General features: G+C 33.6%; 3 protein-coding genes across 6 annotated transcripts; 2 read left to right on the forward strand and 1 right to left on the reverse strand.

Moving 5' to 3' along the window:
- The first annotated feature begins 1,443 nt into the window (after positions 1-1,443).
- On the forward strand, positions 1,444-2,458 carry LOC141594163 (agamous-like MADS-box protein AGL61). Its single transcript, XM_074414341.1, has one exon. It carries the CDS (start codon positions 1,446-1,448, stop codon positions 2,115-2,117), a length of 672 nt encoding a protein of 223 aa, XP_074270442.1. The 5' UTR covers positions 1,444-1,445; the 3' UTR covers positions 2,118-2,458.
- Positions 2,459-2,948: 490 nt separating this feature from the next.
- On the reverse strand, positions 2,949-7,495 carry LOC141596495 (nuclear transport factor 2-like). Of its 3 annotated transcripts, none has more exons than XM_074416677.1 (5): positions 7,107-7,495; positions 5,957-6,054; positions 5,200-5,569; positions 4,111-4,301; positions 2,949-3,418 (listed from the first exon to the last, which is right to left on the reverse strand). In XM_074416677.1, the coding sequence occupies exons 4-5, from the start codon at positions 4,282-4,284 to the stop codon at positions 3,029-3,031; spliced, it is 564 nt and encodes a 187-aa protein (XP_074272778.1). In that variant the 5' UTR covers positions 4,285-4,301; positions 5,200-5,569; positions 5,957-6,054; positions 7,107-7,495; the 3' UTR covers positions 2,949-3,028. The 3 variants fall into 3 exon arrangements, with proteins under 3 accessions (XP_074272778.1, XP_074272777.1, XP_074272779.1); XM_074416676.1 differs by having other exon boundaries at positions 5,450-5,569; positions 7,107-7,494; XM_074416678.1 differs by lacking the exon at positions 5,200-5,569.
- Positions 7,496-9,568: 2,073 nt separating this feature from the next.
- On the forward strand, positions 9,569-11,857 carry LOC141596503 (nuclear transport factor 2-like). Of its 2 annotated transcripts, none has more exons than XM_074416687.1 (3): positions 9,569-9,766; positions 10,575-10,765; positions 11,340-11,857. In XM_074416687.1, the coding sequence occupies exons 2-3, from the start codon at positions 10,592-10,594 to the stop codon at positions 11,679-11,681; spliced, it is 516 nt and encodes a 171-aa protein (XP_074272788.1). In that variant the 5' UTR covers positions 9,569-9,766; positions 10,575-10,591; the 3' UTR covers positions 11,682-11,857. The 2 variants fall into 2 exon arrangements, with proteins under 2 accessions (XP_074272788.1, XP_074272789.1); XM_074416688.1 differs by having other exon boundaries at positions 9,676-9,766; positions 10,589-10,765.
- Positions 11,858-12,722: the final 865 nt, after the last annotated feature.

The raw sequence follows: 12,722 nt of genomic DNA on the forward strand, positions 1-12,722 counted from the left end.
AGTAGAATGTAACAATCATGTTTTCATCTATGTTTGTAGATTTTATGTTGTGTAGACGATCCCCCCCAGAAAGACGATACTACCATTATAATTGTAGACGATCCATTACGCAGAAGCCTCAAAATTATTAAGCCAACAAGCATCCACCTTTATTTTAACCGGATTACAAGCAATACCATTTCCATCAAGGTAAAAGGGTAGCAATTTCTTAATCTCTCTATGTACTCCCTAGAGATGTCCAAAGAAGTCCTACAGCTCCCAACAACATTCTCCCTATTCATATTACAAGCCTTAATGTCAGTTGCTGCAGCATTAATTTGCATGTTGAAGAAATCCGACTCAGAGAAACCCATACCCCAAAGGCATTTCATTCCCAACTAAGTAAATGTCAAGTTTTTCACTCCGGTTTACCGGAGCCTTGCACCTATACTTGGCTAAATTTCATCTTTTTGCACCATCACCTTAAGCTTTTGGTTGAGTTGGTTCATCTATCATGGTATCAGAGCCAGTGTGACCGAAAGTCACGGGTTCAAATCCTGGCAACCTCAAAACCCCTCAAAAACTCGAAGTGGAAACCCAGCACACGGTACGGGGGAGCCGGTGCACAACTAACCACTCTTCAAGCCCAACGGACATTTGAGTGAGAGGGCGTAATAGGAATATTTATAATAGTTGGGCCTCAACCATCACCTTAAGGTTTTGGTTGGGTTGGTTCATCTATCAATTAGCGATTCACCTATAAACCAACAACATATTACGTGGTACATATTACGTGGTTAACTTTTTATTAAAGTGGATCATTGTTTGTATTTAATAAGAAACGTTTTACACAACTATGATGTAAGACGAGATTACAGAAGAATAAATGTTTTTTGTATTGGTAAATCGTCTCTAAAGTCTAAACTATCATCAAGGAAATTATCAATGAGAAGGAATGAAAGTCAATTTCCTCACATGATTATTTGTGTTATTCAATTAAATGAAGAAAATGCAAACAATAACAGTCCAGTAGTACCCTCCGTGAGTGAGTAAAAATGTACAATTAATTAATTAAAGCACACATAAAGAGAGAACAAGAATCCAAAGTAATATTGAAGTAAATATGCAATTACTAACATAATTCACTTCTTATATTAATTGACACAAAGTCAATTGTTTACTTTTGTCTAAATGTATGATGCTCTTCTATGCTTTACGCCTTTACTTACCTGATAATAGCTAGACAGTCTCTTAGTGTGTGCATTAGATGATAATTAAGTGGCAGTAAAAACTTAATTAGACTCCATAATTAGAAAATATTAACTAAATAAGATTTTCTAAACTCCTAAATCTACAATAATTGGTATTGTAATTATGGATTAAGCTTAACCGAGTATAAATACCCGTATATGAGTTGTCTCATTACATCACCGAAAAATTCACTACAACAAATTAACATTTTGATCATGGCAATATTGGCAAAAAAGGAATCAAGAGGTCGCCAAAAGATTAAAATGGCGAAAATTAAGAATTCAAACCATCTTCAAGTAACCTTCTCGAAATGTCGAGTAGGGCTTTTTAAGAAGGCTAGTGAAATATGCACTCTCTGTGGAGTAGAAGCCTTCATAATAATCTTCTCCCCGGGCCAAAAACTCTTCTCTTTTGGATACCCTGATGTCGAATCCTTAGTTGATCGTTTCCTTACTCGTACCACATCATCCTCTCAATTATCCTGTAAAAATCCTACCAAACCCGAGAGTGTTCCCCAAAATTCTACTCTATGCGAACTTAACTCGCAATTGACTAGGATAACCGATCTTCTTGAGATCGAGAAGAACAGGGGAGAAATGTTTGACAATATGAGAAAATCGAGCCAATGGTGGTGGGAGGCACCTATCGATGAACTCGGTTTACATGAACTAGAATTGTTGAGTGCCTCACTCGAAGATCTTAAGAACAATGTAGCCACTCATGCTATGTTTTTGGAAGAGAGTAACTCTTCATCATCAATTTTAAGCATGGATAACAATGGCGTTGAAGTTTCGGAACATCTTAATCTCAAGCCTATTGAAGCCAAAATTGAAGGGTTTTGTTTTCCATATCAAGTTGACAACTCTTATGCACCCATGTTCTACTAATTGTAGAATGTCCGGGTGTTACCGAATCTTGATACAACCTTCTTATTGGTTTCATATGTATCCATTTTAATAATTTTTACATTTTAGATGTGATGTGAGGGAGTGGAATCGAGATTCAGTACTATGGGTTAACGTTCTCTCGTTTTTCTTATATTTATCATTGATTGATTAGCATCTCACTTCTCAATGTTTGTTATTTTCTCTTTTAAAAAATACTGCTGTAATATTTTATTTTTTTTTGGTCAAAAAAATACTGCTGTAATATTGCTGCTTGGTTACATTAGCTCTATTACACTTGATACTCGGCTACAATATGGAGTAATAAAATGTTACTTTTTTGTTAATTTACTTCGTCATTGTGATAGAGTAAACAATGTCATTCAGCTTTTTCCCTGGTAAATTAAAAGTCAATATTTTCTAGATATAGAATAAAATCGGTCGAAACATATCCTTTGCTTAGATCAAATACTAAGACGGTAGAAGTCCGAATCAAGGTATAAAATATCGGTCTCCGTGTTAAATCACCGAATCGCTTTGTCTCAATCATTGTGACATAAATGCAGCAGCGTAAAATCCCAATGTAGTGTCGCAACCTAAAATTACTGCAATAGGAGTATAATGGTTCCATCAGCTTCGAAAAGCTAGATCAAAATGATCATGGGCGGATCCAGCCCATAGGCTATATGAGCTGGAACCCGACCAATTTTCCAAGAGAAAAAGATTATTTACTCTCATTTGTTATATATAAACTTAATTCGCACATAAGTACTTAGATAGTATAATGTCGATAAAGTGTCAAAATCATAATTTAAAAAATTGTTGACTCAAATATCACAAAAATGAAGCATATATAAATTAATATGGTTTAAACTGAGTATAATTATCAATTTCAAGCATCTTTAAATCTCATCTCAAAATAATTTTCTTTTTATGCCTAACCAAAAATTACTAGCCCTCCGTAGAATTGATTCCTGGATGTGCCCCTGATCTTCGGTAATAAAATTGAATACATCTTCCTGGATGTGCCCCTGATCTTCGGTAATAAAATTGAATACATCTTCCTGGATGTGCCCCTGATCTTCGGTAATAAAATTGAATACATCATTATACACGAAGAAACCATTATCTTGAGGAGCTAAAAAGAAGGATTCAGTGAACTTCTTTCGAACATTGTCTAGTCCGGTTAAACAACCGGTCACCAAGATAGTTATCCCATTCATATAAGAGGCTTGGACATCTGCTGTAAGTATCTCGGCTTTGCAATTTGCCCAATCTGATGAGAGTATTAGATCCCTAATCCCCTGCAGGAAGCCAAATAAGTTGCAAAAGCTTGAAAATACTTTTACATCAGTTCTCTAGAAGATAAGCATACATCTGATGAAATCTCTAATTTGCGAAACAAAAACACTATTCAACGACTTGAAGTCACAGATTGATAAAGTAATAAAGCTACCCCGTGATATATACGATCAACAACACATGGCACAAACAAAAATTCCTTACTAAAACACAGATGAAGAACAAACCAGGCGCGCACAGACGGCACAGGCAACTTTCACATTTTTCTCAGTCTAGTTCATTTATTTTCCCCTTCTGGCTCCCCTTTATCTGTAGGTTTTTACTTATCTTCTTGCTAACCCGATTAGATAATCTCAGGCTACTTGAAGGCTCGATATATACATTGGGATTCAAAGCAACAATGCTGCAGCGTCCACAAGCATGACTAGGCATACAAGTTATCATGTGTTTTACCAGGATTGTCTAATTTGTTTAGAATAAGTCACATCCAATACAAGACACACTCGTAAAGACTATAGAGTACGTATTCTATTATATACTTCCAAGTGTCATGATGGCAAAAGCAAGAAATGATTCCATAACCCAGTATTCCACATAAACAGATCAAGAGGCAATCAAAATTACATTACCGCAAATCACTAGCTAAAACATAAATACAATCAAACCTTAAGATTATCCAAATTAGGGAGCTTACTTGTATGGTTGTAACAGTCATCAAATAGCCGGTGGGATCAGGACGGCTCATTGTACTAGAATCTTTAAAAAATTGGTAGGCATGCTCTGGCGTAGTGTGCAATATCTGGTAAAACTGAGTAACAAAAGCGTGTCCTATAGCCTCAACACTGACCTCCAGAGTTCCAGTCGCCATCTCCGAAATAATTCAATCTGCACAAAAAGTGACGAAACTATTAACACATATACCAAAACAACTAATAACAACATTACACACTTGAGCAATAACAACATAACCAACAAGCGGCTAAATTAACAAACGGAAATTAAAGGGCGAAAATCACAAACTAATTAACATCACTCAAAACATAATTGCTCCATCATTAAAGTACAACATTGTGGGTATTTCAAATTTTAACAATAGCAAAATCAAGAAAATAATTAAACCCCTGAATCTAAACCCTAGAGAAACCGTAATTTCAACGATTTGAGTGGACCATAACCTGGCGAAATAGATTTTACAGTTAAAAAGTTGACAACCACATGCTATTATAATAAAAACCCATCAAATAAAAACAAATTAAGTAAAAGTAGAATTGAACCAACAAATATTAATTAATAGTAATACAGTAATAAGTGAAACCCTAATTCAACGATTTGAATAAACGGTAACAAGATCAAAATCAAATAAAGATGGCACGTTGTAAAAATACGGCGAAATCGATCATATAATTACGAAGTTGAAAACTTTTATTCACAACAATCAAAACACCTTAAATAAAAAAACAAATTAAGTGAAATCAAATCAAAATTAACAACAATATAGTGATTAACAATATTAATTAATTTAAAAAGATCAGAATCACATAACAGCACAACATTGTAAATTAAAACGGCGAAATCGCTCATATATTACAAAGTTGACAACTTTACGCTACCATAATAAAAACCCATCAAACAAAAACAAATTAATATCAAATCAAATCGAATTGAAACAAAAACTATTTGATTAAAATTAGGGTTCAATTAAGAAGAGAGAGTGGAGAGAGCGTCCGTCCAACTTAAGATTGAGAACTGAAGACGACCATGATAGGGGTGTTGGATGAATTACCTTTATTAGGGCAAAAATAAGTATTGGCTTAATTAGGGTAAAATTGAGTATTTGTTTAGTGGGAAATATAAAAAGTTTTTTTTTTGGGGGGGTAAACAAATTTGAGAGGCAGTAATTTGAATAGGAATAGGATTCGTATTAGGGTTGTTGATTAGTACGGACTACGGAGTAGTTTAAGATGGTTTTAAAATTGCGGACTTATATAGTCAGGGCTCTAATAAAGAAGGCAGACGTAAGGAATCAAATATACCTCACGGCCAACAGCAAGCAAAGAACCATCTTCACTGAAAGCAAAAGACAACTATTGTCCTACACCCTCCAATTGATTTAGCCTAGCTCACCATTTTCAACATTCTCCCAATCAAACCACCTATGAATCAGTAGCTTGCAATCAGATAAATCAAAGATTTGAATACACTCTTTTATTCACACTGTCACACAAAAGACTGCAATCACGTATCAAATCCCGCCATAAGACTAGATGCTCCATTATGGTTAAGTAATTAGACTCAAAATCAATGGTTTCTTTTAATCAAAATCGAGTACTATACTTTAATTGGCTGTACACGCTAAATGATTCGCGAACAGAGCGGTAATATTAAACCACAATCAGGTAGCAATCAAACTATACGAGCAGGCACTGCATTCTACTTGATCTATCTTAATAATCTTCATGTACTCACAGGGCAAACACAGAATAACTAGCACCCCGATTAAACTCAAGTAAGTTCAACTTTAGAAAAAACAAAGAAAGTACCGGCAACTCTTCAGAAAGGAAGCAATAAGACCGTCACCGCGAGCATGAACTGCCATCCTGTATGGCAAATCAGCACCAGTTCCTTGTGGTGGAACTACCTGAAAAAATATCACACGAATCATCCTATCAGAATCCACTCAATTTCCATAAATTCAATGTTGCCAATTGCAAAGTAAGGGGAGCTAGCAGCAACAGTCGTCCACTAATCCAGCAACACAAAAATTCTGATTTTTATTACTACGTTACTATTTTCCATGTGGCACTATCTGAAAAAAGAATTAATACACATCATCAATCAAAATCCACTCATTTTCTACAAATTAGATATAACCAACCGCAAAGCAAGGGGAGCTAGCATCGACAATTTCCCTCTAATCTAACAACGCAAAAATTCTGACTTTTTTTTTTTTGTTACTAGGTTACTATATTCCATGTTGCACTACCTAAAAAGGATTAACCCACACATCCACTTCCATAAACTAAATGTCGCCAATCGCAAAGCTAGGAGAGCTAGCAGCATCAGTCGCCCTCTCATCGATCACTTCAAAATTCGAACTTTTTCCCCTTGGGTTACTCTATTGCATTACTAGTCCACCCCCCTAAAATATTACTCCCTCCGTCCCGGTCATTTGTTGTCCTTTGGATTTGGCACAAAGACCAAGCAAAGAGGAGAGAGTAAATTACTAAATGACATGTGGATCAAATTAAGTGGGAATGACCAAATTATTCATTAAATGCATTCCTAAAATAGAAAGGATAACAATTGACTGAGACACCCAAAAATAGAAAAGAACAATAAATGACCAGGACAGAGGGAGTAATATTCAATCTACTCTCTACATTTAATCCCCCTAACTTCAAATTCTGGCACCTTGAAGAACAAATTACTATCAGACTTTTTTTACTACTTGTTCTATTGCATTAATAGTTCACCCCGCTAAAATAGTAATATTCGATCTAATCCTTATACTTTATCCCCTAAAATCAAATTCTGGCTCCGCCACGAAACAACAGCAACGTAAACAATCAAACACCTTAAAAGATCAAATTACATTCATCTAAACGAAATTACGAAATTGAAATAATTAAAAGGATGATTGAATTGATTGATTGTAAAATAATTAGGATTGAGAGAGAAAGAGAAGGTTACAGGTTGCGCAGAGAGAGAATTAGCGGAGTGATCAAATTTAGAAAGGAGAAGTGCGTTGGGAATGCCGCTGTTGCCTTCGCCGCCACCGCCGCCGCCGGCGAGGGCCGCGTATTCTCCGTCGGTATAAAGGCGTCAGTGTCGCCGGGAGTTTTGTCGGCGGCGCCGGAGTGTGGAACCCAGGAGGCGCCGTATTTCTGAATGTTGCGAGCTTCAGGTGTCGCCATTTTCGTACAAGTTTAGATCCGTGGAATTATCGATGTAGATTGTAGAGTTATGAGTTATCTGTTAGGCTGGTTCTTTTGAAATGATCTAAGCTAAATTGAGTGAGTGTTTGCTTAAGAGGGTTGGAATGAAGAGGAGTGGAGATTTTAATTTCATTCCCATTTTGATTTAAACTTCGGGGTGTTTGGCCAAGCTTTTTTTAAGTACTTTTTTAATTGTAAAAGTAGAAGCTGGGCCAAATATTATAATTTAGGGAGATAAAAAACTATTTTTGAAAAGTCAGAAGTTAATAAAAATCTACTAGAAACAGAAGCACCAAATTGATGTTTCTGCTTCTACTTCTCTCAAAAAACTCTTAGGATTAAAAAAAAAAAAAAAAAACTAAAAAGCAGTAGTAGGCCAAACACATCAATTTGTTAAGAAACTACTTTTACAAAAGTTAGGCCAAACAACCACAACTTTTTCAAAAAGTAGTTTATGAAAAAACTCATTTTAGAAAGTAAAAGTTATTTCACATAAACTAGGCCAAACAACACCTTCATTTTTTCTTGTTTATTTTCCTAATAAAAACCCAATATGTTTTGAAACGTTTAGAATTTGAACCTCATATTTCTAAGTTTCTCATTCCAATTTATTTTCTTCCTAGTAAACTAAATGACCTCTCAATCTAATCTAAATTGTATTGAATTTATAAAATCTGAATTAAATTTATAAAATATTAGTATAGAGCCCGTGCAAATGCACGGTATTTTAGATTGTCATGTGTAGAGAACTTGACAATTAGAACTAATAATAATATATAAAATGAACTTGTGAATTTTATTTTTAACTATCTACAATTGTTAATGTGTAAAAATACTAACAATCTAAATAGAGTGAATTTTACATTTTCACTCAGAATAAGTTTATGATTAAAAAAATAAGATTTTTAGTTTAATTACAAAAACTTATGCTTATTTTTACGCATTTGAAGCATATAACTATTTTTGTTACAACATACGGAGTAACAATTTAAACGTAGAAAAAATTTAAAGAATAAAAAAAGTGAAAAACACACATTGATTTTAATAATATGAGTAAAATCTGCATATGTTGTAAATATAATATTTACGATATTTAAAATACATATATTGAACTAATGAGAAAATAATGAATAAAATACATTTGACCCAACTATAAAAGCTGGTGTATTTAATGAGATACCGTGACACATAAAGTCCATATATTAGGTCCAATACATATCTCGATAAAGTTAGGCCCAATTTCTAGTGAAAAACATTTAGGCGGGAAAATTTTCAGTTTTCTTATTCTTTTATTATAAGGGGGATGAACTTTTCTGAATAAGATCTGAATTGAATCTAAACGGACCTCAACAATAAGATCTGAACGGAATTGACCTTATAGTATGAACTTTTCTAAAGTGAACCTAGAGTATCTCAAGTTATAGAATCCGAACTTAAATTAGCTTAATTTAATTTAACTTTATTATTATTATTATTACTACAGTATTATTTTATCTTTTTTTGCAAAAAAGTTATACTCATCTATATTCTTCCATATAGGGAAATAAATGAAAAAGCTCTTTCAAAAAGCAAAACACCGCCAAAATAACCATCTAAGTCAATGCTTTGTTACTTAGCTATCATCCTCTAATATGAAAATTACTACAGACTAACAAGCGAATTTTTCTGAAAATGCGACTATTATTATTATTATTATTATTATTATTATTATTATTTTATAAAAACCGCAACTTTTATTGAGTTCAAGTCAATTTTTACAATAAATTGGTGGACAACCGACATACAATCTGGGCTCCCACACCCTTATTATTATTATTATTATTAGTAGTAGTAGTAGTAGTAATTATTATTACTATCACTATTACTACTATTAATTATTATTATTATTATTATAACACCCCTATATACCAATATGCCTTACTAAGGACCACCCTAACATATAAAGATGTTACAATCTCAGTTGCTCGGGTAAGTATATCAATAGGGACCATCAAAGGACAATTAATAAATTGTAAAGTTAATCTTATTACATGTCTCAAAACCAAAAATCAAAGTGTAAAGAAATTTTATCCGACTAAAGTTCAAAATGTATCAAAAGACTCATGAGAGCGAAAGCTAAGACTCTAGGTGATGACACTCCTTCCAGAATCCCACAACTATTATGAAATCATCAATTGTCAATATTGCTCACCAACCCGGAATGAATATACCCGTCATAACTCATAAGGAGACTTGCTTTAAATATAAATATGAACAAATAGTCAATTTTAACCTGAAAAAGCCAAGTCATCCAACATCCGAATCATTGTCGTCTTGGATTCTCAATTTTAATAAGTTCGACGCTTTGTCCACTCTCTCCTTCGGCGGCGCCACTCTCTCTCTCTCTTCTCAAATCTTCAATCTTTCGGAAATTAGGTATTTCTCTTTTCCCCCTTTTTTAATTAAACACTAATTTTAATCAATAGTTTTTGTTTCAATTTGATTTTAATTTGTTTTTGTTGATGTGTTTTTATTATGGTAGCGTAAAGTTGTCAACTATTTAATATATGATCGATTTCGCCGTTTTAATTTACAATGTAGTACTGTTATATGATTATGATCTTTTTAATTAATCAATTAATATTGTTAATCCCTAATTTGTTGTTAATTTTGATTTGATTTCACTTAATTTGTTTTGTTATTTAAGGGGTTTTGATTGTAGTGATATAAAGTTGTCAACTTCGTAATTATATGATCGATTTCGCCGTATTTTTACAATGTGTCACCTTTATTTGATTTTGATCTTGTTACAGTGTATTCAAATCGTTGAAATTAGGGTTCAGTTGCTACTGTATTACTAATAATTAATAATTTGTTGGTTCAATTCTAATTTTACTTAATTTGTTTTTATTTGATGGGTTTTTTTATAATAGGACTTTTATTTGATTTTGGTCTGATTATAGTCCACTGAAATCGTTGAAATTAGGGTTTCTTTTAGGGTTTAGATCCAGGGGTTTAGCTCTTTTCTTGATTTTGCTAATGTTAAAATTTGAAATATCCGCAATGTTGTATTTTAAAGATGGAGCAATTATGTTTTGAATGGTGTTAGGTTGTGATTTTCTCTCTTTAAACTCCGTTTGTTAATTTAGCCGCTTGTTGGTAATGCTTTTATTGCTAAAGTGTGTAATGTGTGTTATTAGTTATTTTGGTATATGTGTTAATAGTTTTATCACTTCGTGTGCAGATTGAGTTATTTAGGTGATGGCGATTGGAACTCTGGAGCTCAGTGTTGAGGTTATAGGGAATGCTTTTGTTAATCAGTTTTACAAGATAATGCACACTAAGCCACAGCTTGCCTACCAATTTTTCAATGATTCGAGTACCATGAGTCGTCCTGGTCCCACCGGCGATTTGATGACTGTTACAACCATGAAAGTAAGATCCCTAATCTCAAGGTTTGATTGTATTTATGCTGTAGTGTAATTTTGATTGGCTCTTGATCTGTTTATGTGGAATACTGGGTTATGGAATCATTTCTAGCTTTTGCCATCCTGACATATATAACCTATATAATAGAATACATACTCTATAGTCTTTACGAGCGTGTCTTGTATTGGATGCGGCTTATTCTAAACAAATTAGGCAATCCTGGTAAAACACATGATAACTTGTATGGCTAGTCATGCTCGTGGACTCTGCAGCGTTGTTGCTTTGGATCCCAATGTATTATGGTCGCTGTAGCGTTGTAGATTTGGCTACAGATAAAGGGGAGATAGAAGGGGAAAATAAATGAAGTAGACTGAAAAATGTGAAAGTTGCCTGTGCCCCGTTTGCGCCTGGTTTGCTCTTCATGTGTGCTTTACTAAGGAATTTGGTTTGTGCCATGTGTTGTTGATCCTGTGTATCGCAGGGTAGCGTTTTTACTTTATCAATCTGTGACGTCTAGTTGAATAATGTTTTTGTTTCGCAAATTAGATACTTCATCAGATGTATTCTAATCTTCCTGCAGGGGATTAAGGATCTAATACTTTCCTTAGATTACAAAAATTGGAAATCCGAGATACTGACCGTAACTACTCAAGCCTCTTATATGGATGGGATAACTATCTCGGTGACTGGTTGCTTAACCGGACAAGACAATGTTCGAAGGAAATTCACTGAATCCTTCTTTTTAGCTCCTCAAGATAATGGTTATTTCGTGCATAATGATGTATTCAAGTTTATTACTGAAGATAGCTCCCCAAATGCTGATTTAGTGGAAGTGAACTGTGTTGAACGTCAAGTAGCGGAACCGTGTCAAGTGGCGGAATCAGGCGTAGGCAAAAAAGAAGGATTTAGTGAACTTCCTTAGTTACTGAAGATAGCTCACCAATTATTGTATTTTGGTTCTCACATATTGTCACGTTGTTTTTTTCGCATTTGTTTTTCCTTATTTAGTTGCTCTTTCATATAAAGAGTACAGATACATCATCTACGAAGTTTATTTCCTATTGGCCATCGTTCTAGATATTTTGTTATTTTACTTTATTTTATTTGTTGTCACCCCGCCATCACATTCGTAAGTTTATGTTTTTCTTTTGGGCTTTTTGTCAAAAACTACCTTATATTTAGGAGTAGGAGTATTTGTAAAAAAACTACCTTATATTATTTTTCTTGTTTTAAACTACCTTTGTTTTCTCTTTTCTTTGTCAAAAACTACCTAAACTCACGATATGACGAGATTTGATCGATTTAGCGACATTAACCTATCTCACATAACTCTGTTAACATCAAACAACAATGATCAACCGCATAAAAACCATAATTTAACTTCAGCTCACCAAGATTTATGTTTTTCACATTTCAATAATAACTATGAGCATCTACTAAAATTAAGCGTAAGTACATCATGACTTTCCAAAATCTGGTCTAGGCATGATTTAAACATTAAAGAGTCGTATGAGATAGTTTAAAGCCGAAAAACTAACCAAATTTGTCTATACTCTTAGCATAGGTAGTTATTGACCAAAATTAAAGAAAATAAAGGTAGTTGAAAACAAAAAAATTAATATAAGGTAGTATTTTTACAAATACCCCTAAATATAAGGTAGCTTTTGACAAAAAAACCCTTTTCTCTATGAGAAATATTTTAATAAAAAGTAAACAAATAGTTGGAGAAAGAGTAAAGAGATTAGCTACTCCCTCCTATTCTCAACTCTCTCTATTTTTTTTTTCATCTATTCACAATACTCTCCCCTATTTCCTTATTTGACAAACTTTTATACTTATTTTAATCATTCCACCACACAATAATATCCCACAATTATCATACTTTATCTCATTTTAATCATCTTATCCTACAACAATACTTATTTTAATCGCCTCATCCCACAATAATATCACACAATACCTT

The sequence above is a fragment of the Silene latifolia genome, chromosome 8 (assembly GCF_048544455.1).
Source record: "Silene latifolia isolate original U9 population chromosome 8, ASM4854445v1, whole genome shotgun sequence".
NCBI lineage: Eukaryota > Viridiplantae > Streptophyta > Magnoliopsida > Caryophyllales > Caryophyllaceae > Silene > Silene latifolia.